The 24,226-nt window shown below is 51.1% G+C and overlaps 12 protein-coding genes across 12 annotated transcripts; 7 read left to right on the top strand and 5 right to left on the bottom strand.

Moving 5' to 3' along the window:
- Nucleotides 1-1,178: 1,178 nt before the first annotated feature.
- On the top strand, nt 1,179-2,764 carry COCVIDRAFT_33508 (glycosyltransferase family 2 protein; the record flags this gene model as incomplete). The annotated part of the gene is made up of 2 exons (XM_014706048.1): nt 1,179-2,518; nt 2,575-2,764. 2 exons carry the CDS (start codon nt 1,179-1,181, stop codon nt 2,762-2,764), a joined length of 1,530 nt encoding a protein of 509 aa, XP_014561534.1.
- Nucleotides 2,765-3,553: 789 nt separating this feature from the next.
- Nucleotides 3,554-3,961, top strand: COCVIDRAFT_86307 (hypothetical protein; the record flags this gene model as incomplete). The annotated part of the gene is made up of 1 exon (XM_014706047.1): nt 3,554-3,961. The coding sequence occupies one exon, from the start codon at nt 3,554-3,556 to the stop codon at nt 3,959-3,961; it is 408 nt and encodes a 135-aa protein (XP_014561533.1).
- A 579-nt stretch (nt 3,962-4,540) lies between these two features.
- On the top strand, nt 4,541-5,913 carry COCVIDRAFT_86646 (hypothetical protein; the record flags this gene model as incomplete). The annotated part of the gene is made up of 2 exons (XM_014706046.1): nt 4,541-5,645; nt 5,699-5,913. 2 exons carry the CDS (start codon nt 4,541-4,543, stop codon nt 5,911-5,913), a joined length of 1,320 nt encoding a protein of 439 aa, XP_014561532.1.
- Nucleotides 5,914-6,489: 576 nt separating this feature from the next.
- Nucleotides 6,490-8,207, top strand: COCVIDRAFT_86270 (hypothetical protein; the record flags this gene model as incomplete). Its single annotated transcript, XM_014706045.1, has 5 exons — nt 6,490-6,629; nt 6,685-7,154; nt 7,241-7,494; nt 7,563-7,844; nt 7,896-8,207. 5 exons carry the CDS (start codon nt 6,490-6,492, stop codon nt 8,205-8,207), a joined length of 1,458 nt encoding a protein of 485 aa, XP_014561531.1.
- A 501-nt stretch (nt 8,208-8,708) lies between these two features.
- Nucleotides 8,709-10,632, bottom strand: COCVIDRAFT_22472 (hypothetical protein; the record flags this gene model as incomplete). The annotated part of the gene is made up of 3 exons (XM_014705982.1): nt 8,709-9,604; nt 9,680-10,401; nt 10,457-10,632. 3 exons carry the CDS (start codon nt 10,630-10,632, stop codon nt 8,709-8,711), a joined length of 1,794 nt encoding a protein of 597 aa, XP_014561468.1.
- Nucleotides 10,633-11,487: 855 nt separating this feature from the next.
- On the top strand, nt 11,488-13,411 carry COCVIDRAFT_11904 (hypothetical protein; the record flags this gene model as incomplete). The annotated part of the gene is made up of 2 exons (XM_014705951.1): nt 11,488-13,269; nt 13,319-13,411. 2 exons carry the CDS (start codon nt 11,488-11,490, stop codon nt 13,409-13,411), a joined length of 1,875 nt encoding a protein of 624 aa, XP_014561437.1.
- Nucleotides 13,412-13,585: 174 nt separating this feature from the next.
- On the bottom strand, nt 13,586-14,758 carry COCVIDRAFT_22470 (hypothetical protein; the record flags this gene model as incomplete). Its single annotated transcript, XM_014705981.1, has 1 exon — nt 13,586-14,758. The coding sequence occupies one exon, from the start codon at nt 14,756-14,758 to the stop codon at nt 13,586-13,588; it is 1,173 nt and encodes a 390-aa protein (XP_014561467.1).
- Nucleotides 14,759-15,256: 498 nt separating this feature from the next.
- COCVIDRAFT_11902 (hypothetical protein) lies at nt 15,257-16,952 on the bottom strand (the record flags this gene model as incomplete). Its single annotated transcript, XM_014705950.1, has 2 exons — nt 15,257-16,769; nt 16,819-16,952. 2 exons carry the CDS (start codon nt 16,950-16,952, stop codon nt 15,257-15,259), a joined length of 1,647 nt encoding a protein of 548 aa, XP_014561436.1.
- A 737-nt stretch (nt 16,953-17,689) lies between these two features.
- On the top strand, nt 17,690-18,849 carry COCVIDRAFT_22468 (hypothetical protein; the record flags this gene model as incomplete). Its single annotated transcript, XM_014705980.1, has 3 exons — nt 17,690-17,768; nt 17,853-18,000; nt 18,066-18,849. The coding sequence occupies 3 exons, from the start codon at nt 17,690-17,692 to the stop codon at nt 18,847-18,849; spliced, it is 1,011 nt and encodes a 336-aa protein (XP_014561466.1).
- Nucleotides 18,850-19,624: 775 nt separating this feature from the next.
- On the bottom strand, nt 19,625-20,222 carry COCVIDRAFT_86382 (hypothetical protein; the record flags this gene model as incomplete). Its single annotated transcript, XM_014706044.1, has 4 exons — nt 19,625-19,705; nt 19,808-19,889; nt 19,974-20,073; nt 20,165-20,222. The coding sequence occupies 4 exons, from the start codon at nt 20,220-20,222 to the stop codon at nt 19,625-19,627; spliced, it is 321 nt and encodes a 106-aa protein (XP_014561530.1).
- Nucleotides 20,223-20,745: 523 nt separating this feature from the next.
- On the bottom strand, nt 20,746-22,656 carry COCVIDRAFT_11899 (hypothetical protein; the record flags this gene model as incomplete). The annotated part of the gene is made up of 5 exons (XM_014705949.1): nt 20,746-21,019; nt 21,075-21,729; nt 21,783-22,421; nt 22,484-22,532; nt 22,606-22,656. The coding sequence occupies 5 exons, from the start codon at nt 22,654-22,656 to the stop codon at nt 20,746-20,748; spliced, it is 1,668 nt and encodes a 555-aa protein (XP_014561435.1).
- Nucleotides 22,657-23,040: 384 nt separating this feature from the next.
- COCVIDRAFT_33498 (hypothetical protein) lies at nt 23,041-24,041 on the top strand (the record flags this gene model as incomplete). Its single annotated transcript, XM_014706043.1, has 3 exons — nt 23,041-23,131; nt 23,187-23,214; nt 23,267-24,041. The coding sequence occupies 3 exons, from the start codon at nt 23,041-23,043 to the stop codon at nt 24,039-24,041; spliced, it is 894 nt and encodes a 297-aa protein (XP_014561529.1).
- Between the last annotated feature and the right edge of the window lie 185 nt (nt 24,042-24,226).

The following is a 24,226-nucleotide window of genomic DNA, read 5'->3' as shown; positions in this document are numbered from 1 at the left end:
AGCCATGGCGGGCGCTTCAGTGGATAGCAGAAGGCGGCAAAAGTTCCCCTTTCTGCCACACAGCCTTGACCGGGCCCCTTGAAGTCATTATCGGAGCGGGCTTTCAGCCGTGCGCCATGCAACAAGCCAAAAAGCTCTGCAAGCTTTGCTTGGCAGGTCGGTCAGATAGTGAAATCATGGCAAATGTTGTCGCATTGGCCTGAGTAGCTGTCGCAAGAGGCGGAGGGGTTGTGCAAGGCGTCACCAGTAGGTCGGGAGACGTGCACTGCAGCGGGCCGTGCGCCAACGCTAGCACGGGCCTGTCTTCCACTCTGCCTCCATCCTCCCACGTTTGTTGAGATGATCTTGACGACCCGTCATGGCCACCCCCGTCCACATCAGTGATCTTCGCCACCAGCATTATCTCGCCGTGTTCCACCTTGTTCCAGGATAATTAGCCTCCCCAATGCACGCTCTACTGTACTCTAGTGGCTATTCCCTGCTCCTGTAGGAATGTGTTGTCCGAACTACACCTGCCCTAGAGCAGTGATCGATCTCTCAGCTTCCGCATCCTCCGTCGCACCAATATGCCGCATACCCAGATCGATAATCACCCTAGAGCAAACGGAAATGCTCCTTCGCCTAGCCTCCTGGCCCTTGGCCCTTGGCCCTTGGCCACCCCCCCTTCGACTTGTCTATTCTGCATGCAAGAAGCATGTTGTAAATGTGGGCGACATTGCTACAAAAAAGCATCCCATTGGCTGCTGTGCATGAGGAACGCCGGTTCGACGCCCAACTTGGCAAATTCTCCTCGCTGGACGATGTGAAAAATACTCGAGCAAAAGCATGGACCTTTGAGCCTCCCACGGTCGACCCACTTGCATCCCAATGTTAGGATCGGGCATTGCTGATGCCACTGCCGATCCTACATCGAGCGGTAAGTTGATGCGGAGACCAGCTCTCCTGAGCGCCATTGCACAGTTCAGGTGAACCCATACGCACAGTGGTCCCTTTTTTGGCAGGACGTTGGCTGTTCGCCACACCCTTTTCTTCCCGCAGTCATCAAACTTGGCCTTTGGAGCCTGATATATCATCTGTGTCCGTCCCTTCACTCGTTTGAGGTTTGCTACAGTAGTCACACTTTCTTTGATTCGACTCCTTCTCCGATCGTTACTGTCACATCATTCATTCGTTACAAGATGTCTGACAACAAGGATTGCGTAATTGAGGTGGGAGACGTCTCCTCTCCTACAAACTGCATCACCGAAAAGACGGCCCCAAAGAGTAATTTTTCTCCATCCCAAGTTATTGGACAGTCATCTTCGTGGATCTCGGAATGGACGCCCTTCGGCCTCGTCGTCTCCTATTATGTTTTCTCGGTCTGCATGTACATGTATTGCAGTGATAGCCTCATTGCTATCTTCTGGTTTATCTACATGTGTACCAATTTCTACATCGCCGGTACCACTGTGCTCGAGGCTTTCTTCAGTATCACGCCCTGTCGCGAGGCAAGGGAAGTGGTCACTCAAGCCCAAGACAGGAAATGGCACTTTCCTACGCCAGACAGCCAACTACCCATCTTGGATCTTCTCATCGTTGCCTATCTGCCCAACGAGCAAGACATCATCATGGACCGCGCTTATTACGCGCTCAAGGAGATTGCCTACCCTAGCGATCGAATCCGAATTAATGTACTTTACAACACACCAAAGCCAATCGAGCCGCTGGAGACGGAACTCGCCGAGCTGCCACTTCGCTTCCCTCACGCTAGAGTCATCAAGGTTCCCGGCTCGACGTCCAAGGCCGACAATCTCAACTACTTCTTCACGTTAGATACTGGATCAGACCTAATTGCGATCTACGATTGCGACCACTACCCCCACCCCAACGCACCCCGGTGGGCGGCTGAACGATTCATGGCAGAGAAGGACGTGGATATCGTCCAAGGCCGGTGTATCGTGTTCAACTCCGAAGACTCATTCATGACCAACATGATATCCGTAGAATTTGACAAGATCTACGCGGTATCGCACCCTGGTCGTTCGACAATGTGGGGCTTCGGACTTTTCTGCGGATCGAATGGTTATTGGCGCACATCACTCCTCCGTGATCTCAAAATGGACGAGAGCATGTTAACCGAGGATATTGATTCGGCGTTACGCGCATTCTCCAAGGGCGCTAAGACCGTTCATGATCTCAATGTTACTTCATATGAGCTGGCTCCTACTACCTTTGCCGCCTTTTGGAAGCAGCGGCTCCGATGGGCTCAGGGATGGGCTCAGGCCAGCATGCGTCACATGAAGATGGTTTGGAACGGCGTCAAGGATCCCTTACATGAAGAACATGCCAAGCGGAGCTTCACAGCCCGATTTGGCATGCTATCGCTGCTGCTCATCCGCGAGTCATCTTACTATCTGGTTACACAGTACACCTGTCTTGTGGCATCGTTCGTTATCGTCAAGTTCCCGACCAACGGGGAGGAGCTGTGGAAGCTGGTCTATTTCCAGTACCCCATCTCACAGTGGCTTTTCATTATTAGGTTCGTGTCACCGATGCATCATTTAGATCCTGGACCTCGCTAACCTCCGATTACAGTGTTATCTGCTTGGTCGCCACGCTCTGGATCACCAACCAGGTCAAGTCCGAGTTTGTGACAAGGAAGATGATCATTATCTTCTCCGTCTTGTACCCATTTTACCTTGTTCTCAGTGCGACTATTGGTCTGTATGGCCATGCGCGCCAGCTTGTCAAGTACAGCTCTTGGAACCCAACAGCCAGGAAGTAGGCTTGGCAGTCTGGACCTTCCACCTTAATGATTATGTGCATACCCTCAATGGGCTGGAGGGACCAGCCCTCTCTTTTCTTTTCTTAGGTATAAATAGTTACGCGGCTTGAGTAGAGGACATGGGCGATATTAGCCCACAAACATATTTCCATAATATCAAAAATACTTTTTTCCACCTTACACAAGCCCTTCCCGTTCGCTATTTGTTATTCGTGGATTGTGTTGATGAGGTGCAATGACGGACAGCGTCTCCTGAACCAGTCGATTGGGTCTCTCAACATTGCGATGCATCGAGTGGAGATATTGTCGGGTGTTTGAGATGTCAGCCAATATGACTCGGCATGTTGTGTTATCTCGTCACTACTCTAGAGCATGCATGGCGACAGCAACGGACGTGGCGCTATGGGAGTTGCAGAGAATTCCCATTTCGCAAATCTTCGCTGGTCGGCGAAAGGTGGACTCGACTCATTCAGATACGACGATCCTCCCGTTCAGTCAAAGATTGGCAACGGGCACATATCGCCGCCCCACTGTGCCTGACCGCTTTCCCTGCAAGCGGCCAGTGTAAGGCTGTAAGAGTGACTTCAGGAAATCTTCGGGAGATTACATGACCGACACGCGGCCGATCGACACAAGCCGAGCATGTGCTCGGCCCCCACTCTGGGCGCATTAGTGCAACGTGTGGGATGAACATCGCTCAAGTCGTGTTTGTGGCTGGCGGCTGACATTGGCGGGCCGCAAGCTTAAGTCGAGCTCGGACACGGCGTCCTTTCCAGGGCGCCAAAACAAATGTGGAATGTATCCAGGTACCCCTGGGAACTTACTTTTCAGCCTCACCTTCGTGAGTCAGGTTGTTTATTGTCCTTTCAGGAACAGCAGCACGTCTTGGCACACTTCGCCTTGCCCTTCTTTCTCCGCCCACCCCGATACCACCCTTGTCGAGTGGGGGTTGCGGAGGCGCTGTGGGCGCTGAAGGAGGCGCTGGCATATGCCAGGGCAATGCCGGCGATTGACTCTTTACTTTTCTCGTGGTTTTGTGCCACTCAACTCTCAAGATGCTCTCCGTCTGTCGAAAATATCTGCCGTGTCTTACACCGACGTCACGACTCATTTCAAAGGAACGATAAGACAAAAGACGCGCAGGCTGCCATGCAAAGAGAACCTTGTCGCATTCCCTCCCAACCGAGGTTCCGGTAAGTAAGTATGCTTCAGCTAGCAGGTTTAGCTGAATCGCTGCCGACCAAAAATTGCGGTGGACACGAGTCTTTCACGCCGTTCCTGTTCAATCCACTAAATGTATGTAACGCTGTAACGCTTATCCACAGTTTCCCTTTCACCAACCCAAAAGGCCAAGACGCTACAGTCAAATAAGCCCTTGACATGCACAACTTGCTGCCACGCATTCTTCGCGGGAACACGTCCTGTAGCTAAATCTAACCAGTTCAGGCTGACAGTTGTGCACTTGGGGGAGCAAGGCAATACGCCAGAAAAGGAGGATCTCCCGAGCTACATTAGTCTTTGTTTTTTTTTCTCGGCGAGCCAAGGCGTTGATCTCGGGTCTCCCCCGGGGTAACCCAAGGGCCTGCAAGTTTCGTGTTATCGGGAGGATGTGTTTTACAGAGACTGTGCGGGCGCCCTTGATTGCAAGTGGCTGTGACGTCTTGAGACGAGGGCGGTGACCATTTTTTTGGACTCCTGTTCGAAGTGTCGCTTTTCCTAATATTAGGTCTTTTACTCAACTTGCATACTGCATCAACGCCCTTTTCCACCCCCATTATGAAGTCCGGACTTCTATCCTCTCCTTTGGCAATGTTTACGTCATCGTCGAGTCCGTATGCGACTGGAATCGCCATGAACCAGAACTACCTCATTGGGCTCAGAGGTCTGTTTGTGGTTCAATCGTTTCTCTTTGTTTTCTTCCAGACTTTCCTTCCAGCAGCCGTCCCCGACTCAAAAAATGTCGATGGACCTTCCTACCAGATTGGACTCCGCAAGTCGTTTTCGGTCATCTTCTGCAATCCGTCCTTGATTTATGGATGGATCATCTTCCTTTCCGCTCGAACAATATGCCTGCCATATCTCGCTAACAAGACGCGGGAGGTGGGCGCATCCAGTGTCTTTCGTCGCGGCGTCAGACTATGGATTCCAACCTTTGTTGCGTACTCAATCGCAGCAGCAGCCTTCAGTACTACATCCACTGATTACATCTCTGACTTCATGGAGTCTACCGGGAACATCTCGACAGCCGTTCCAATGCGCATGCGCAACTTCCTTGTGTATTTCAACTCCATGTTCGAAATTTTCTGGATCAACAAGCAATACAGTGCTCAAGCTGCCAACAACATCTTTCCCTCTGGCACTCTCTGGATCGTCTCTGTACTCTTCCAGCAAAGTTACACTGTCTACATGACCATGGTCATTGTACCCAACACCCGTATGTCCTGGCGTGTCAAGGCAATGCTTGCCTTTATCGTCACTGGATTCTGGGTGCAGAGCTGGGCGTGGTATAGCATCACTGGTCTTCTCATTGCCGACGCCGTGCTCAACATGAACTTCGCCTCGCGTTCGCAGCGAGGCTTCAACATCGGCAAGTCCACAATCCCCTTTTGGCCAATCTACGCACTTATGGTCTTCGTTGGTTTCTTTCTGCACTTCTTGTTCATTTCATGGAGGTCGGACCTACGCAACGACGAAATCTACAGCCACACTGGCATCTACACAGGTGGCTTGCTCAACGAAAACGTGGATCTTGACCTGCCCATGGCTCGCATCGACAACTACCTCATTATCCTGGGATCCACACTCTTGATCGAAACTTTTGAAATGCCCCGTAGCATACTATCCGGCAGCTTCTTTGTCGCCCTCGGCAGGAGGAGCTTCAGTAAGTGCACTATGTTCCACAGCCAACTTCAGACAGTTACTTACAAGGCGCAGGCTTCTTCCTAGTCCAATCCATCATCATCTACACCGTTGGTATCAAGACCTACCAGCACATGGCTGCATCAGGGACCGCCAACGGTGTGAATGGACTGGTATGCTTCCTAGTATGCGCACCCCTTGTTACACTTCTATCAGAACTCTTCTATCGCATCGTGGATCTGCCGAGCATTGTGGCTGCCAGGGGCTTTTGGGCGTTCATGACGCAATGAAACAAGCGTCTAGGCGTCATTACAAGTATCGATAGGCTTTCAGCCAAAAAAACTAGCTTGCTTCAAATTGTGTCGACTCGCTTACCAACCTTGTCTCTTTTCTCCAACACCACGCTATCCCCCTTCGGAGGCGTCTTCCCTTGTACATCCCCATTTACAAAAAATAGATCCTGTTTCATGTGGGATTCGGTGCGGAGCACCACACTACTACTACTGCTGGTGTCTTTCCTTCGGCATGTCTTTCAGTCAGAGGAATTAACCTACTTTACCTCCCCCGCATCATATTGTCGATCCTTTGAATCCTTCTTCCCCGCAATTGTGGGGAGACACAAATAAGAGGGGAAGTAGCCTATCAGTGTTGATGAAAAGGATTTAGAATATACATTAATACCCTGTCTCCTTTTCGACACACTTGGTTTTGGGAATTCCTAGACGCTGTAAATTTCAATACATCTTTGTGTCGCAACGCGTTGCCTTGTCCCAAGTTTTGCATCATCACTGCAAATCGTCTTGAAGTCTGTGCTACCAAGTCCATGAGTTACGATAGATAAATCTTAAGCCACAAGTACAGTCAAAATGGAAAGACCGCATAGTAGCCCAGAGCCCATGCACATTGAAAAGTCCACTGCCATACCCGAAGATTCCAATCCCACCCTCGACAAGCGCCTCAACCGCAAATTCGACCTTCGCATTCTCCCCTGGCTATTCGGAATATGGTACAGTAAACCATTTCTTCTTTCCTTTCACGCATCTAACCCATAAACCGCCAAGGCTCTTCTCCTTCATCGACCGCAGCAACATCGGCAACGCCCGCATAGCCGGCCTCACCACCTCCCTCTCCATCACAACCGGCACGCGCTTCAACATCGCCCTCCTCGTCTTCTACATCCCCTATATCCTCGTAGACGTGCCTTCAAACCTGCTCGTCAAGCGGCTGCGCGCCGGTATCTACTTGCCCACCCTCATCACATGCTGGGGCTTGGTATGCACGATGATGGGATTCGTGACGAGCTTTGCGGGGCTTGTGGCGTGTAGATTGCTGTTGGGACTATTCGAGGGCGGGATACTTGGGGGTGTAATTATTTATCTTGCCATGTTTTATAGGCGCGGGGAGATGTTGCTGAGGAGTGGGTTGTTTTATTGTGCTGCGCCGCTGTCTGGGGCGTTTGGGGGTTTGTTGGCGAGCGGATTGGCGAGGATACGGGTTGGGGGATATGAGCGGTGGCCGTGGATATTTTTTAGTAAGATTTCATCCTTCTTTTTTTTCTCCTTCGAGTCTCGAGGTGATAGGTGGGTTTGGATTTCAAAGTGCTGACAAGATGGCTAGTTGAGGGCGCGGCGACAGTTGTCTTTGGGATTGTGTGCTTCTTCTTTATGCCGGATACACCTGCTGCAGCGCATTTTCTCACGGATGAAGAGAAAGAGTGGGCACTGCGCCGTATGCGTATTGATGCAGGTGGATCTACCGATGTGGATGTGGATGATGAGAAGTTTAGTTGGTACTGGGTCAAGATGGCGCTTTTGGCTCCCCAGACATATCTCTCTGCATTCATATGGTTCTTTCTACTGGTCCCTTTATACGTAAGTATCGCGAAGAAGTGCCACTATCTTCACTTATCGGCGATTCTGCGATACTAATGTACTCCCAGAGTTTCTCGTTGTTCCTCCCGAGCATTATATCGGGAATGGGATATCAAAGTACAACAGCACAACTCTTTACCGTACCTCCCAACATGGCCGCTTTTCTTACAGTCATCGGGACAGCGTATGCCTCCGACCGACTCAAGAATAGGGGATACTTCATCATCGGAGGTTGTGTTTTGGGTATATGTGGGTATGTAATGTTGATCGTGGCAAAGACCAACGCAGTGCGGTATGCCGGGACCTTTTTGGTTGCTATTGGTGTCTTCCAGGGCTCACCTATGCTTATGGTAAGCTTCCTTGTCGTTTCATCTGCCGTACTGTAGCTGATTGATGATGAGGGCTGGGCGTCAAACAACCTCGCTCCACACTATGTGCGAGCTGTTGGCATTGGGCTCATCATCTCCATTGCGAACTGCTCGGCATTCATTGGAACGTTCATATACTTACAGCGTGACGCTCCGAGATACATTCTAGGACATTCGATTAGTCTCGGGGCTCTGGTGATTACAATCATTCTAGCGGCCATGCAGTGTCTGTATCTCAGCTGGGAGAACAAGAAGAGGAAGAATGGTGAGAGGGATGACAGAATACTGCAAAGTGATGCCGGCAGACTTGGACATCGGCACCCGAGCTTCAGATTTACGCTCTGATTGCAAACTAGGATGAAACAAGTGGTGTTTGGTGCGAGAAGAAATGCAATCTGATTAACTCTAACAACATATACTCTCGTTCAACAGATCTATAGCAAGATGCCGGGAATTTCTGTGGCGGCAGGCAAAGCCCCGCCCTTCTTCAGTACGGATTACGAGCTGTAATCATGATGTTTGATGTCGCTAGCCAGCGATAGCTGTCTACTAGTGTCGTCCGTCCTCGCTGCTTTCCTGTTGATCTGGCCGGCAGCAATCTGATGGGCATGGCTGGTGAGTGGCAGGGGCCAACCAATCGACAAGTGTCGCTGTGCAATGAGGGTAGAGCGACGACTGTCGATTGGCGTCGCTCGCACCGCCATCATCAGCCACAACAGCTATGCCGTTATCGGCATGTGAGGTGAGCGACACCAATCGACAGCCGTCGCTGCCTAGCCCCCTATCGCCCACCAGCCACAATCACGTGCACTGTATCTCCTTACACAGCGTGCACTCTCACTCACATCAATTCACCTTCTTATCCTTTATAACAGCCACCCCCCTCTGCGTCGTACTAGTAGTTTTCTTCCACGGTCTCAAGCTCCCACCGCCAACTGCCCACCCAATCGCCATAACAAACAACGTGAACGGGATCGCAGTGAGAAAGTACCATCCGTATGTCGACTTCAGCGCCGAAACACTCTCATTCATGCTGTACAAGCCCGCGACGAATGTCAGCGGGATGAATACAGTAGCCAGCCACGTGATGCGCGCCATGTCGTGACCCTCCTTGAGTCCGCGCCGCGAGTCTTCGATGGAAATTTCGGATGTGACGATGCTTGTAAGACGATCGACTCGTTCCTGGAGTTCGTTGACGGCAGCGAGGACGCGTCGGAAATCTGGCACGATGTCTTCGAAGCCGTCAATGTTGTCGAAATTAATGATAACATTGTCCGGTATGACAGACCGGGGTGTGTAAGAAATAGGTGAAGATGGTGCGGTTGCGGGCTGGGGCGATGGTGATGTCAGGCGTGCTGCGGCTGGCAGCGCGTGCTCCAGTGTCTCTGCTACCATTTCCCGGAAAACTGGTATCTGGCGGCGCCATGTATGCAGACGGTTCAGTGAGTCGTCAATGGCGTCGCCTTTTGATCGGAAAAGGTGCGGCTTTTCTAGCTCCCATTCTATCTGGCTCAGGCGCGCTTTCACGTAGTCGCATACTACGAGCCATTCCGCACAGATGGTGTAGATGGTTGGTTTGGCGAGGACTTGGGCGTTGATTTCGTGGCCTTCTGATCGTTCAAACCACGGGAAGGCGGTTGTCATTTGCACAACGTCTTCAAACCACGAGACGGATGATTTTATCGACGGATAGATTTTTGTTTCCATCTTTGGGGTCGGTAGCCAGTTACTACGGTCATACCCTGTTGAAGTCAGTTTGGACTTGTAAAAGTTGGGTATACCAGACTTGCTGAGCTATGGTGGAAAGAAACACTTACAAAGTGGCTGTCCTCGACTGATTGTTGGATCCAGTAACACGATACCAACTGTTCCATATCCACACTCCTTGTCTTTGCCAATCCACATGCAAGTGCGTGTACGCATGATAGACACTACGGCGCCTTCTTCGTCCATGTAATGCCAGTGGTTCTCGTCGTTGTCGGGACGGCGTAGCACATTCCAAGTGTTAGCCTCTGCTTTTGACTCGTCAAACTCTTCCACTGTCCTGTGGTATCGTAACCGCATGTTTCGCATTCTAAACCATTGGCGGTGCTTCATGCTAGAAACGAGAGCAGGCGGTGCTGCCCATGGGTCTCGAGTATTGTACCATACATAATCGGCAATCTGTTCACGGAAAAACAGTGGATCAATATCGAAGCGCTGTCCCAGAAGCTCTATGACTTGTTGAGAAAGGTCTTCTACGACGAATAACCGAAGAGGAGCTTCCTTCAAAGGCTCATGTGATAACGATTGAAGAGTCTCACGAAGTGCCGAAGGTGTCTTGATGGGGATTGCTTTGGGTTTGGAGGCGGGCCTGTACTCAACAAACGTGATGTTTGTCTTGTTTGCACGCCGTTCGCGCTCTCCAGGCGTCTCCTTGATGTCTTTCCATCGTAGTGGCGTTGTACCGACCTGCATCCAATCGGCCAAGTGGCGGAGTGTCTTCCACGATGCTGACAGTGATTTAATATGAGCCAAGTACGGCAACCTTTCGCTTCTCCTACGAGGATTTAGCATTCAACTCGGTGTTACAGCGTGCTTTTCAAACAACCTACGGGTCATGAATTTCCCATTCAGCCGCTACTGTTAGGTTCGGCTCGTATGCGTCTCCAATCAATGCGTATTGATCTCCATACTCCGGACTATGAGGGATGGATTTTGCAGACCACAGTGCAGGTACCGTGCCTTTCTTCACCGGTGCTGTGTCGCTCTTTGCATAGTCGGAAGACATGGCCGCTACTGGGACCCGCTAAGAGAAATTTCAAGGGAGAGATGTAAATCTCCAAAAATAACGGCTGAGTGTACAGGGAAGGGTGGCACGAGAGTTATAAAGGCGCAAGGCGTATTTACGGCGTTTTTGGGGCCAAAAACTGGAGAAGGCTGAGGCTGAGACTTAAGCGCGGCGATCCTAGTTACTAGGTCGCATGTGGGAACAACTCGGGACGTTCACCGCCAGACGCGCGCCTAAAAGTACACCTCAACAGCTAGAGCACGTGTTGGTTTCTTGCGTACACATGGGATTTGATCAGAATATTTCAGGCATGTCTGCGGATTGGCTGATGACCGCGCGAAAGTTCGACGGGGCCAAGTATAAGGAGGTGTCAGCTGAAACCAACGAGAACCAATGCAAGGTGTACGTATGCAAGTCTTAGGCCACCTGCAGCCAGTGTAGGCAACACGGATGCGAACATATTTGGAGCCGCATGAAGGCCGGCGGCAAACCAGATTTGAGGGCCAATCAAAAGATTTTCCAATTGCTTTGGGATTGTATCCGTACGCGCACGTTGTACGCCAAACGTTGGATTGACGTTGGGATGGTGTTCGGCCCGTCCCTTCGGACAGCACCGACGTTTCTCAACAAGTCGCACCGATTCCAGCTCTCCTTATATACTAGAACGCAAGGTGCCTAGGCTCCCCCGCACGCCACGAAGATCATCCGTGGGCGGGAACGCGGGGTGTGCTTCACCTCGGGAATCCAATATGGAAATGTTTTGCCTGGCTGTACCTAGGCTGTATTTCTTAAGGCCTCAAATGAATCCTAGAAGCCTTCTGATTAGCAAACTACCTGGTCTGTCCTCGTTTTAACATGACACACAATATCTTGAAGCCGCGTTGGTCCAGGTTCTTAGGTCCCGAGTCCCCAGATCCTCGTGAATTTAAATACCAGCCTACAAACGAACCGATATTCACGTCTCCATACGGTCCCTTTCCGCCTATACCGGATGACCTGAACATCCACGAGCTTTGCTTCCCACCAGACAATCCACTACCTGAAGACTACCCTCTCATCATCAATGCAGTCACGGAGGAAGTGGTCACCCTTCACAGCTTCTATGCTCGAGTCTGCGCACTCGCACGTGTTTTGCGCCATGACGGACCAAATCCACTCGGCTTGGATAAAAGCCCTGTCGACGACACCGAAGAGGGCGAGATTCTAGCATTATTCTCACGAAACCATATCCATTACCCAATGGTAACACATGCATGTTTCCGGTCCCAATTAGTGTTTGGTGGTATCAGTCCGGCAAGTACACCGTACGAACTATGGTGGGTACTCAGAAAGATGCAAATAACGAGTATCATGTGCCACGAGACCTTACTGCCAGTCTTGAAAGAAGCAATCAAACTAGGATCCGGAGAGGGTGACAATCTCCCTCTGAAACTCAAACTAAACCCCGCAAAGATAATTGTACTGAGCGACAACCGGAATCTTGATACCGTATCCGGACACCGTACAATCGAATCCCTCGTAAAACAAGGCTCCCATCTTCCCGAGCACCCACGCAAACTTCACGGCGGAAACCGCATGGCCTACCTATTCCAATCCTCCGGCACATCCGGTCTCCCAAAGGCAATGATGATAACCCACACCAACGGCCTGTGCTCGGGCCTCCAGTCCCTGATAACCTCCGTCCAAACCGCCCGCTTCACTGGCAACCCACCCCTAACCCCCGTCACAACCCTCGGCGTAATCCCCATGTACCACTCCTACGGCATGATCGTCTGGATCCTGCGCATCAACCTCCTCAAAAACACAACTGTCATGCTTCCAAAATGGGACTTGCCCCTCGCTCTCCGCAGCATCCAAAAGTACAAAATAACGCATTTGCATCTTGTCCCCCCGATCGTCCGCCAACTCGCCCAGAGTCCCTTGACGGAACAATACGATTTGAGTTCTGTAATCAGTGCTGGGAGCGGAGCCGCGTATCTGCCTCCAGATGTGGCGTACCAGCTCGCTAAGAAACTGCCGCAAGGTGCTGCGACACCGATTCCCAGCGGTTACGGACTCAGCGAAGCGGCCAGCATCGCTAATCCGGGTATCGCCGGTATTTTTGGGCTGAAACCTGCGTTACCGGGTACGATTGGGTATTTGCTATCTGGCATGTCTGCACGAGTTGTCGACCCAGGCACTTTGAAAGATGTAGCCAGGGGCGACAAAGGCGAGCTCTGGGTGCGAGGCGCGGTTGTAACACCGGGGTATTTTAAAGATGCAAAGGCGACGGCTGAGCTGTTTGCGGAGCCGGGGTGGCTGCGGACGGGGGATCTGGTGATGCGGGATGAGTGCGATCGGATTCATTATCTTGATCGGATTAAGGAGATGATCAAGGTGAAGGGGTTGCAGGTTGCGGCGACGGAGGTTGAGGATACGCTGCTGGATCATCCCGAGGGGCTTGTAAGGGATGCCTGTGTTGCGGGGGTTGATAATGGGAGGGGCGATGGGTCGCTGTTTGTTCGTGCGTGGATTGTTCTTACGGCAGAAGGGGTGAAGCAAGGAGAGGAGGAGGTAGGGAAGAAGCTGCATGAATGGGTTCAAGAACGGTTGAGTCGGCATAAGTGGTTGACTGGTGGGATTGAGGTGGTTGATTCGGTATGTCTTTGGCTCAAGAAAGAAGTTTTGTTGCTAATGTTGTGTTTAGATACCCAGGACGCCATCGGGTAAGATGCTGAGACGAGAGATGAGGGATCGATATCATGAGCGAATGAAGAACAGTAGCAGGGCTAAGTTATGATTCAGAACATTGACATACATTACAAACCTAGCACCCAATACCTCAAGTATAACCTTCAACTCCCAGATCTTTATACAATCAACTCCCTGCAAACCCTGTATTCCGTCTCTTATCCTCAGAAGCAATCAAGAGTCCCATATGCCAACCTCAGATAACCCGATCCTCAAATCTCCTTCACCGTTCCTCCTTGATAACTTTCTTCCCCTTCTTCCCCTTGTTCTTCTTCTTACTCTTCTTACTCTTACTTCTCTCAGCAGACCTAGCATCATCCTTCTCCTGTACCATCTCACCACCCTCATCACTGTCCTGAAATCCCTCCCAAACCTCATCCTCAGCCTCCAGACCCTCCTCACTCGTACCACTCTTCTGCTTCTCCACCTCCGCAAGCTTAGCCGCCAACTGCATATTCTCCTTAAACAGTACCTGGTCTCTGCGCTTCCTGTCCCTTTCCCTCCTCTTTATGTTCTTGATCTTCCTTTTCTCCACTTTATCATCCTTACTATTCTTACCCTCCCCACCCCCACCACCTTGCTCTTTCGCAACACCCCTCAGCATCTTCACCTCTTCCTTCAACTTCTTCGCCTCGTCCTTCAAATTCTTAACCTCACCCTTCAACCCCTCATTCTGATCCATCACCTCATCAAGCAAGCGCTGCATCTCCTCTTTATCACCCTCAAGGTCCGTAATAAGTAGCATCCGCTCCTCATCCTCTTCTCTTGGACCCTTCTGCATATCTGCCTTCAACCCATCATTCTCCCTCTTAAACGCCTCATTCTCCTTGCTCAACCTCTCCACCTCCTCCTTCAACCCCTCACCCTCCCTCCTCAGCCCCTCCGCCACCGCCCGAAGCGCAATCATCTCCTCCTCCATCCTCCCATTACACTCCCTCAACAACTGCATCTCCGTCTTGGCGCTCTCATCCATCTCCTGCGCTTTGGCTTTCCACATAGTGACTTCCCGGCAAAGAAGCGCCTCGTGCGTCGACGGCGTGATACCGTTTTTCTGTTTGACGGCGTCTTGGAGCTGCGCGATGTAGTCTTGAGTGTGCTCTTTGTCTTGTTGGAGGAGGACTTCGTGACGGTCTAGTGAGGCTTTGCCGAGGGCTTGTTCGAGAGCGTGGCGCGTGGCGGGTAGGAAGGTGTGGTCTTCTGGGGGTGCAGGGGGTGTGGAAGGAAGATGAGGGCGTGGTGATCTGGGAATCGCACTGTTCTTTGGTCGGGAGGCTAGAGATTTGGATGGGGTAGTCGGCACTGCGACATCTTTTGACGATGCTGGTTTGTGTGGCGACTGAGGAGCTTGACTCTGGGCTGGTTGGCTTGCTGGCTGAGAGAAAATGATGTCGTCCATTGTGCTCGAAGACGGGGCTAGAGACAGTGTCTGGATGGGTCTATTCACCATTTTTACAGTGTAGAGTAGGTTTTCTGTAAAAGCTGACTATCGTTGTCGAGACAGTGGTTTTGAAGAGGGTGACAGTTTACGATACGTGTTATGAATGCGGTCGAGTGAAAGCAAACGCTCTCATGATGAGCAGGCCGTGCAGGCATACAGTTTCGGAAATTAGGGTGAACGTGAATGTGAACCTGCTTCTCATTCAGCATAGAGCTATTACATGGTAGTTTTTGACACAAACGGTATGAGTTGCACAGAGAGTGCCAGGGCTCATAAATGAAGAGTAACGTCACCGTCGTTGAAGACCCCCAAACCTGCGAAGTATTTGCAGAGACACCTTCAACTCCATACACCAGTCACCAGGATTCAACAGGCCAGAAAATTATGTCTTATTCATAACTCTTTCGCTAATCCAGACATCAAACACCATACATAATGCCGCACAAACGAACCCCTCTATTTCTTCTTGAACAATCCCTTTCCAAGCAGATTCTTGAGCTTGCTTTCCTTTTCCTCGTTGCTCATGTTCGCTTTCCTCTTGCCCTCAGTCACAGACCCTCCTTGCGGTTGACTTGATTGCGACTGGACCGGGTCTTCGCGCGCGGGCTCCTCAACCTTCAAGGTTTGAGCTTTTGCCTGCCACTCCGATGCAAGTACATGCCGGCTCGCCCTTGCCTCTGCACTCGCGTTCTCGGCCCATTGGAACGTGACGAGTTCGTTGTTGAAGAAACGCAGATCCTGTACTAGTCGCTTGTCGTCTCGTGGGATCAGAACTAAACGACCTGTTGGGCCTGTGTTCTTGAGCTGGAAAGGCTCATTCTTCTTCTCTAAGAAGTCGCGAACAAAGTCGTAGAGACCAGCTGCAGTATCGTTCTTGTTAAAAGACATCTGAATAAGCGCACCATCGGGCATGCGTATCCGTAACGAACCACCCTTCTCGGCTGCTGCAGCGATCTTGGCTTGCCGTTCTTTCTCTTGTTCTTCGAGTTCTTTGTCAGAAAGTAGGCGAGTATTCTTAGTCTTATTTAGGAGCGCATTTTGATGCGCCTTTGCGTGTTCGATGGTCGGGAGGTAGTCACTCTCGTTGAAAGTATTTCGTGCTGCTTGTGGAGTCGACGAAGTTGGCGCAGAGAAGATTTGGACGTTGCGAGTCTTTTCGGCCGGCTGTGATGTATCCTGGGCAGGTTGTGATGAAGACTGAGAGGGCTGTGCTGGCGCAGCTGAAGCTGTTGAAGTTGCTGCCGCTAGGGCTGCAGCTGGAGAGGTGTTCTCGATATTCTCTGCTGCGTATTTGTCTGTTGAAACTTCCTGTTCTTGTGCAGGCTGAGTTGCAGTTTTTGGTTCAACTTCCATCGGCTCTGGATCAGGCTCATCTTTGCGTACAGTCTCACCAGCGATAGTTTCTGCTGCCTCAGGAGCGGCTTGGGCCGGGTCCGGTATCGAGGCTAATTGGCTGGTTGTTGAAGCATGCGCCCCCTCTGCTCCAGCGGAAGGCTCACTAGGCTTAAAATATTGTGATATCTGCGCCATAGCTTCTTCCAGAGGAGTGCCGCTATTTCTGTACGACAATTTCAGCAAAGCTGATCCACTGTCGAAACCCAACTGGCTAAGTGTCTGTTGTAGCTCGACGAAGCTTGACTGCTCTTTATGACTAGGCATGACGGTTATGACGGGCTGCTCGTAGTGTAACCTTCCGGCACCGGATGCACCACTCATTTCAGGTATACCGCGCTGAGTAAAGTTGTAGTTTGCCCCTGGGCTACTCTCGAAATGGCGCAGAATCTCCCATAACGAAGTGTTGCTCGCGAACTTGTTGGTAAGACGCACGTTCTTCTCGGTCGCTGGCAGCTGCAGCGCTACAGATATGACAGTAGGTGATCGTGATGCTTGGACGAGCTCTAATCGGGCGCCCTGGGGCAGGTTCGCAAGACGTATCTGCTGGGAGAGGGATATAGGCTTGTTGTTATATCTAGAGACATATTAGTGATAGTATTTATGTGCAGCACGGTCTTCCTCACTTTAATGTAAACTGGTCCTTGTTGACACCAAACTTCTGACACGCCTCATCCCGCACCTCGGTCAGGTACTTTGTAGGCGTAGTGGGAATTTTGAATGACCTCGCGTACGAGTTGAATACCACGACGTGCGACATTATGGGCGAAGCAATCTATAGAGATTGTGTGCGAGAAGGAAAGCAGTGGGTGCGTTTGCAAGAAAGATGGCACGTAAGTACCAGCAATCCCAGCGATGCGCTCTTCGAGCAGAGTCGCTTCGTTCGACGAGGAGAAAGAGGGTGGCGAGGTGGAGGAGCTTTGCTTCTGCGAAACTTAGGAAGAGGTTGTTTGGGCCTGCCATGCAGAGGCGATTAGGGTCTGAATGCACGCAATGCTGGGACGGTGAACGCCAGGAGGGGCGCTTACCAATCCCGTGTGCGTATGTGGTTATGTATAGACTGTTGATGCTTTTCCGTAGAGACGTGGTAAAAGGTAGCGTTTGCCTCTGGAAGATGGCGACGGTGTTGATTTGAGAGCGTGTGCTGCTGGAAGTGATGTAAAGGGCGACGGCACAGTATAGATCGACGTGGAAGGGGACTCGGCGGCACCAAATCAAAGAGCCAAGTGTCTTGAGTAATCAACAAGACGGGATTCGGCTCTCAATCCGCAGCTGTAAGCAGGGAATGTGGTGTTCTGGAAGCTTCGTTGTCGTGCCGCGTGGTATATCGGTGCCTGACTACTGACTGCCCATACCCATCTACGTTCGGTGATCGTCGGTGACGGAAGAGCGACACCCCGCCCCCACTAAAACTCAAGACCGTTGCACGTCGCGCCTTTCCCCGACGAACAACAACAACAACAGATTCCATCAATCCCCCTCGTAGAACCCACAAAAATGTCTGGAACTGTTGAAATCAAGTCGCCCGCTCAGCTGAGCTCGTTGCTATCATCTTCGCGCGTCGTAGTAGTCAATTGTAAGATGCCGCTGTCGCCGCCGCTGCGGCATACGTCCAAAGACACCACCTTGCCCTGTTTTTGCTAACATTTGCCCCCTGCAGTCTACAATGAACAAAATCTATCAAGCCAAACCATCGCGCCCGTATATGATCAGCTAGCCGGTCAGCTCTCAAGACCAGGAAAAGTCACCTTCACCAAAGTCAGCACAGTGCAGCAAGCACAGATTGCCCAGAGCTACAATGTCACAAAGTATGCACCTATACACATTACACAAACCCACAAGACACGGTACATCTAACCAAGTCGTCCATTAGTACCCCCACATTCATCATCTACAAAAACAACCAGCAAATACGCAAGTACTCGGGCTCGAATCCCCAACAACTCTCCGAGGCAATCAAGACACTCGCCGCAGAAGCCGAGAACGACGGCAAGGGCGGCAGCGGCTTCGCCAGTGGAAGCGGCAGCGGAAGCGGAAGCGGAGCATGGGTAGGCGCCAGCTTACCACGCGGATACACCGACGTCACCGAGTCTGTCGATGTGCGCGGCCTCGACCTGCTCAACGCAGACAGCGATTTTGGAACCGTCCGGACGCTATTCGAGACATCACCACCCTCCTCGCTGAACAACGGCAAAGGCGCCGCCGCCAGCACAGAAGGAAACAAGGACTGGGTCGAGAGCGATGTGGACAACCAGCTCATGCTGTACGTGCCCTTTACCGCAAACGTAAAGCTACACACCATCCACATCACCTCCTGCACCTCAGGCAGTGACGATGATGACGACGAAGCCCCCGTGCGACCAAAGACAATCCACATCTGGATCAACCGTCAGCACAACCTGGGCTTCGAGGAAGCAGAAGACATCCCCGCAACCCAAGTCATTGAGCTTAAGCCCTCGGACTGGGACGAGCAAACGCAAACAGCCAAGCTTGAGCTCCGCTTCGTCAAGTTCCAAAACGTCTACTCGGTCGTCCTCTTCGTCGCCGATGCCGACGGCGACAGCGAGAAGACGCGCATTGACCGCATACGCTTCGTCGGTGAGACGGGCGAGAAGCGTGAAATGGGCAAGCTGGAGAAGATTGGTCACGACGATTGATAGCAGCAAACCTTCTCAATTGATAGACACGGACCCCCAAACCCGATTCGTCTTTTGTGAGCGTTTACATGTTTTCTTAATAGAGTAGACGTCAAAATGAATAATGTGACATGCTTCTCTTCTAGAAGCAAAACCAAAAGGACATGTCTTCTGGTCTGAATTCGACATTCGTAGCCCTTGAATACAATCCAGACTTGGTGCTGAGACCGTCTTGCACATCAGGCATACCTAATGACATGACAGTGCATGTATACATGTATGTCCACGCATCTGCTCGAGACCTCACTCACACAAGAGTAGTGTGAAGTCTGAGCAGCCTTGTCTCCAAGTGCAGCGCGCTTCAATTTAAGCATTTCTCGGCCCTTACTCTGCCATTGATAAGGGCAATAGAGTAGGAATTTGACATCCATGCTAGTAGTAATACTTCACCACCGACAACATCACCATCACCACTACTGTACGACATCACACCTCATCACACACCATACGGCACATGGCACTCGGACATGGTGTTTTGGCGTGAACCAATCGTCACATTTCATGATTTTGAGTGACACATGCTAGGTACGTTTAGGAACCGTCACTGACCATTTGCCATACTCCGATAATCGTGCCATCCTTTTTGTGTATATAAGGTATGCTTTGTGACGTTCCGAAATCGTTGTGTCGAGCCGCCCGTTTGGGAAAAAAGAGACCGAACACCCAGGGACAGAATCGGAAAGAAGGTCGCTCGTTTCGCCGTGTTTGCTACATCCACCGCACATCATGAAACCGTTTAGTGACCCGCGCGCCTCGACTCGGCGATGACCTTGGTCATCTCGTCGACCTTTCTCTTTGAGCGGCCGAAGGTACCGAGCTGTTGCTATGTCAGTGTGTGTTCTGAAACTTGTGCATTGAATCGAGTCGGTGGGAAAATCGAATCGTATGTGGAGGCGCCAAGGGCGGAGGGAAGACGTACCCTCTTCTTAGCTAGACGACGAGCACGCTTGTCCTTGGAGTTTCGGAGCAATTCAATGATGCGCTTCTCGTAGGGGGCAAGACTGTAAGACACGATAATGTTAGCAAAACCTTGCACAAGCAGTTGCGCAATCTCGCGCTCGACTAAACTATGGAGTGTAACGTACCCAGCAACCTCCTTGGTGATCTCACGGACGAAAGCAGTGCGCTTGGACAGGAAACCCTTCCTCCTGGAGATCCTGGGAGCAGGAGTCCTGGGGGTGACCTCTGTTGGCCATTGTTAGCGTCCATCCAACAATTTTTCCATCTCAGTTGTAGCGATTCGGGAGTGTCGAAGGCGGGTAGGCGGAAGACGTACTGTGGCCGGCGTTAATGCCAACGATGAGGCCTGACTTTTGCTTGACTTCTTTCGGCATCGTGACGGTCGTGATGTTGTCGATTGTCGATGGGTTCAAGGTCGTAGTTTTGCGAGGGTAATTTTGGCTCGGCTGTGCGGTGGTGCCAAGATGGCGCTAGCTGTAAGCAGGCACGTGCCCTGGCTGGAGCTACCGACGGCAGGAACACCAGCAACACCACACGCGAAATTGATGTTATCTCAGTGTGGAGCTTTTACTTTTTTGGCACGCTTATCTTGATTGTTGGTTCTGAAAGTTTAATGCGACTGCAAAAGGCTGTGCCGATTTTCGCGATGAACACGTGCACCGATGCGGAGAAAGGGGGCGCCTTTTATCGCGAAAGTACCAGCACGCTTTCGTCCAATTGACCAGGATATCAAAGCATATTTTCGACATGACACACAGCCTTGAGATTTTCGTCAAACAGACCTTTTGTGTCTGACACGAACCTTTGCCTCACTTGTTCTAGATAATAATTGAAATTCACTGTTTCTCAGAAATGACAATTGCATGTAGGCATTCCAGTTCAAAATAAGTGTACAAACTACAACTTTGCCTTCTCCTTGGCCTCTTCCTCTTCCTGCGCCTTGAGCTTGAGCACCCTCCTCAAGATCTTACCACTGATCGACTTGGGAATCTCATCTACCCACCTCACACCGCCCCTGAGTCTCTTGTGGTGCGCCACCTTTGTGCTCAACCAATCTATAATCTCCTTTGCGTCTGCGTCAGTCTTGCCAAGACCATCTTTGGGTACAATGTAAGCTCTTGGCAGCTCTGTTGCGTCGTCTTTGCTGTACACGCCTATCACTGCCACGTCGCTAGAAAAAAAAATGTTAGCAAGCATTCAAAGTGGAGTATATCGGTACAACATACTTAACCTTCGGGTGAGAGACTAGAATACCCTCAAGTTCTGCCGGTGGCACCTGGAAACCCTTGTACTTGATAAGCTCCTTGACACGGTCTGTGATGTAAAAATTGCCGTCCTTGTCTTGGTATCCAACGTCACCAGTCTTGAAATACCCGTCGGCTGTCTTTGCGTGTGCAGTTCCCTCTGGGTTGTTCAGGTACCCCTTGAAAACGTTGGGTCCCTTAATCCAAAGCTCTCCAACCTCGCCAACGGCCATCTCTTTCTCATCCGGAGACATGTACTTGGCTGTCTGATAAGGCAACAGTTTACCAACTGAGCCAATCGTCTTGTTCCAGTCTTCCCATGGCTGGGTATGAGTGGTGGGACTGGTTTCCGAAAGGCCATATCCCTGCTTTACAGGAATCTTTAGCCTGTTGTAGACTGCATCGACAAGCTCTCGTGTAAGTGGGGCAGCCCCAGAGTTCATCATACGGATGGTGCTGAGATTGTATTTGGACACCAAGGGGTGCTTGCTCAAAAGAAGGACAATGGGTGGGACGACATAAGCAAATGTGATTTTGAGTTCTTGGATGAACCTGCAAAAATCCTCAAGGTCAAACTTTGGCATCACAATAAGCTGAAGGCCGGAGAACAAGCTCTGGTGGATCAGACATGTCAGGCCTGTAGATTGTTAGTGGGTACTTCCTGGGTTCAATGCATTATACCCAGCCTACCGTAGATGTGGAAAAAAGGCAAAAAGGCAAGTAGCTTGTCTCCTTCACCGGTGGGTCCTCCAGTGGGCTTCAGATTACCAGCCTCTCCAGCTCTAATCATCATTGTGTTGGCCACAATATTTCGATGGGTAAGCATGACGCCCTTTGGATGGCCAGTAGTGCCAGAGCTGTACACCAAAAACGCCAGATCCTCAGCTGGGTTGGTCGCCTTTGTCCTCCTAAACCTGGCACTTCCAGCCGTGTTGATGATACCTGTAAAGTGCTTGACTTTGAATGAAGGGTCTCTCTGATCTCCCATGATAATCACCCTGTCCAGAGGCATTCCGACTTTCCTTGCCGCCTCTTGCGCATTTTTGATAAAGGGCAACTGTGTTACCAAACCCTTTGCGCCAGAGTCTTTGAGCTGGAAAGCAAGCTCATCAACCGTGTAGTTTGGGTTAGCAGGCGACAGGACACCACCTGCCCAATGACATCCCCACGTGATTGCTGGAGTGTCGATACAGTTAGGTGTGTACAATGCAAGCACATCACCCTTGCGCCAGTCCCAGAGTGCTTTCAAGCCTTTACCGAAAGTAATAGCAGCATCCTTGACTTGTGCGTATGTATACGAGCGTGTGGTGTAGGGGTCATAGTAGATTACTATTCAGCCACGTCAGCTCGGTGTCTAGATAAAGCAAGGTCGTGATTAATCGTAAGACTACCTTTGTCATCTGCAAACGGCTTTTCCTTTCTCTCAAACAGAAATGCCCACTAGGAATGTCACCCGAACGTCAGCACATGGAGTCAGGGTGCGAGCTTGTTCCTGGGGCGGGAAGATACTCACAAGATCCACATCTGGGATGGGCAAGCTGGGGTACTGGCTCTCGGAAGGCATCTTGGCAATTAAGTTGATGATGTACTACTCGGCTTACCGTAGACGAAGTTACGGAAGAAACAGGATGTAAAGTGGAAGGAATCCAAAACGAGAAAGGCAGACGCGTTCTACATGGGACCTCGGGCGGAGCGCCCTACGGTCGGAGGCGGCTTGTCAAGGGCGTGAGACGATGTTAGAGCCGGGGTTCACCCCACACCGAGTGAGTGCCAGGGCCGAGGCTCTTTCCGCTTTCGGTGTTAGCGCGGAGATAGTAGCTGGGCGCTTCCCGAGGTCTTTTATTGCGGTGTGACGTCCACCGTGAATGTTATCTGATAATATCAACATTACCCATGTAAAGGGCGCCGAGAAATACATACTCAGTCCAACATTTGACAGGTCGCTATCATGCCGGGTTGGCGCGAAGCTACCGCGGTGCAGAAGCTCTCCACCAACACCTACTCCTGTACACTACATGATGATTGGTGCATCGGAACCGGTACGTACAGATCCGACATACTATCACAATGGGCCATTTTTACTGATATGCGCAGTTCCGAACGGTGGATATGTTACTGGATGGTGAGAGAATCTTAAAAATGCGCGTACGCGTCCACTAACCATACCATGTCAGTCTCCTTGAGGTAGTCAAGACACATTTCAGCACCACCCTATCGGCACAAAACCAACCCCACACAATTGCCCTGCATGTGGAGTTTCTGCGACGAACCCAAGTCGGGCCAGCGATCTTCACTGTTGAGGATGTCAAGCTTGGTCGCCAGACCTCCGTCGTGCACGTGAGCATGCAGCAGGACGGGCGACAAGAAATCGTTGCCTACGTGACTAATTCCAACATGGACACGGAATCTGGCGTCTCGTACGACACAGAGTACCAGCTCTCGCCCCCAGTAGCTTCTGTAGATATATCAAAGCTAGAAAGAGGTGAAGATCCGTTGTGGGAACGGTATGCCGAAATGCCATACGCCAGTTTCCGAAAGGCGACTAGCAAAGTCCTATTCCACTTTCCGCGACAAGGCCATGCTTCCACAAACACGGCAGACGAATGGCTCTGCTTTGCAGACGGCAGCAACTTCAACGACTCATCGATTGGATTCGTGGCAGACATGTTTCCCCAGCTTATAGAGAGGTTCAAAGAGAAGGACACAGGCCCGTTCTGGTACCCGACTTTGCTGTTGAATCTCGATTTCAAGAAGTCGCTGCCGCCCGAGGGCGTCAAGTGGCTGCAGGTCAGGGTGCAGATGAAGAAGGTTCTCAATGGCAGGATGGACATCGAGGCGTTTGTGTATGATGCCGAAGGCGAGTTGGTAGCTCTAAGCCATCACGTGGGACTTGCTGTAGACGCTAGCAGGAACACGGCTGCGAGACGGGTCGGCGATGCCAAGATGTAGAAGTGACGTAGGCTGTATGCATGGGAACCGATTTACAGAAACATGACGAGCGGTAGACGCGATTTACCATGACAGCACGGATCCCGCATAATTGCATCGTAGAGTACTTGCATGTCAACGAGATAGACACACAGTTGGGTAATAGCTTAGGAATTTCTTTTTTTGATTGTTCGAATTTGCCATAC

This window comes from Bipolaris victoriae (genome assembly GCF_000527765.1).
Source record: "Bipolaris victoriae FI3 unplaced genomic scaffold scaffold_5, whole genome shotgun sequence".
Taxonomy (NCBI): Eukaryota; Fungi; Ascomycota; class Dothideomycetes; order Pleosporales; family Pleosporaceae; genus Bipolaris; species Bipolaris victoriae.
Note: the sequence above shows the minus strand (reverse complement) of the source record. Positions and strands in the feature narration are given on the sequence as shown.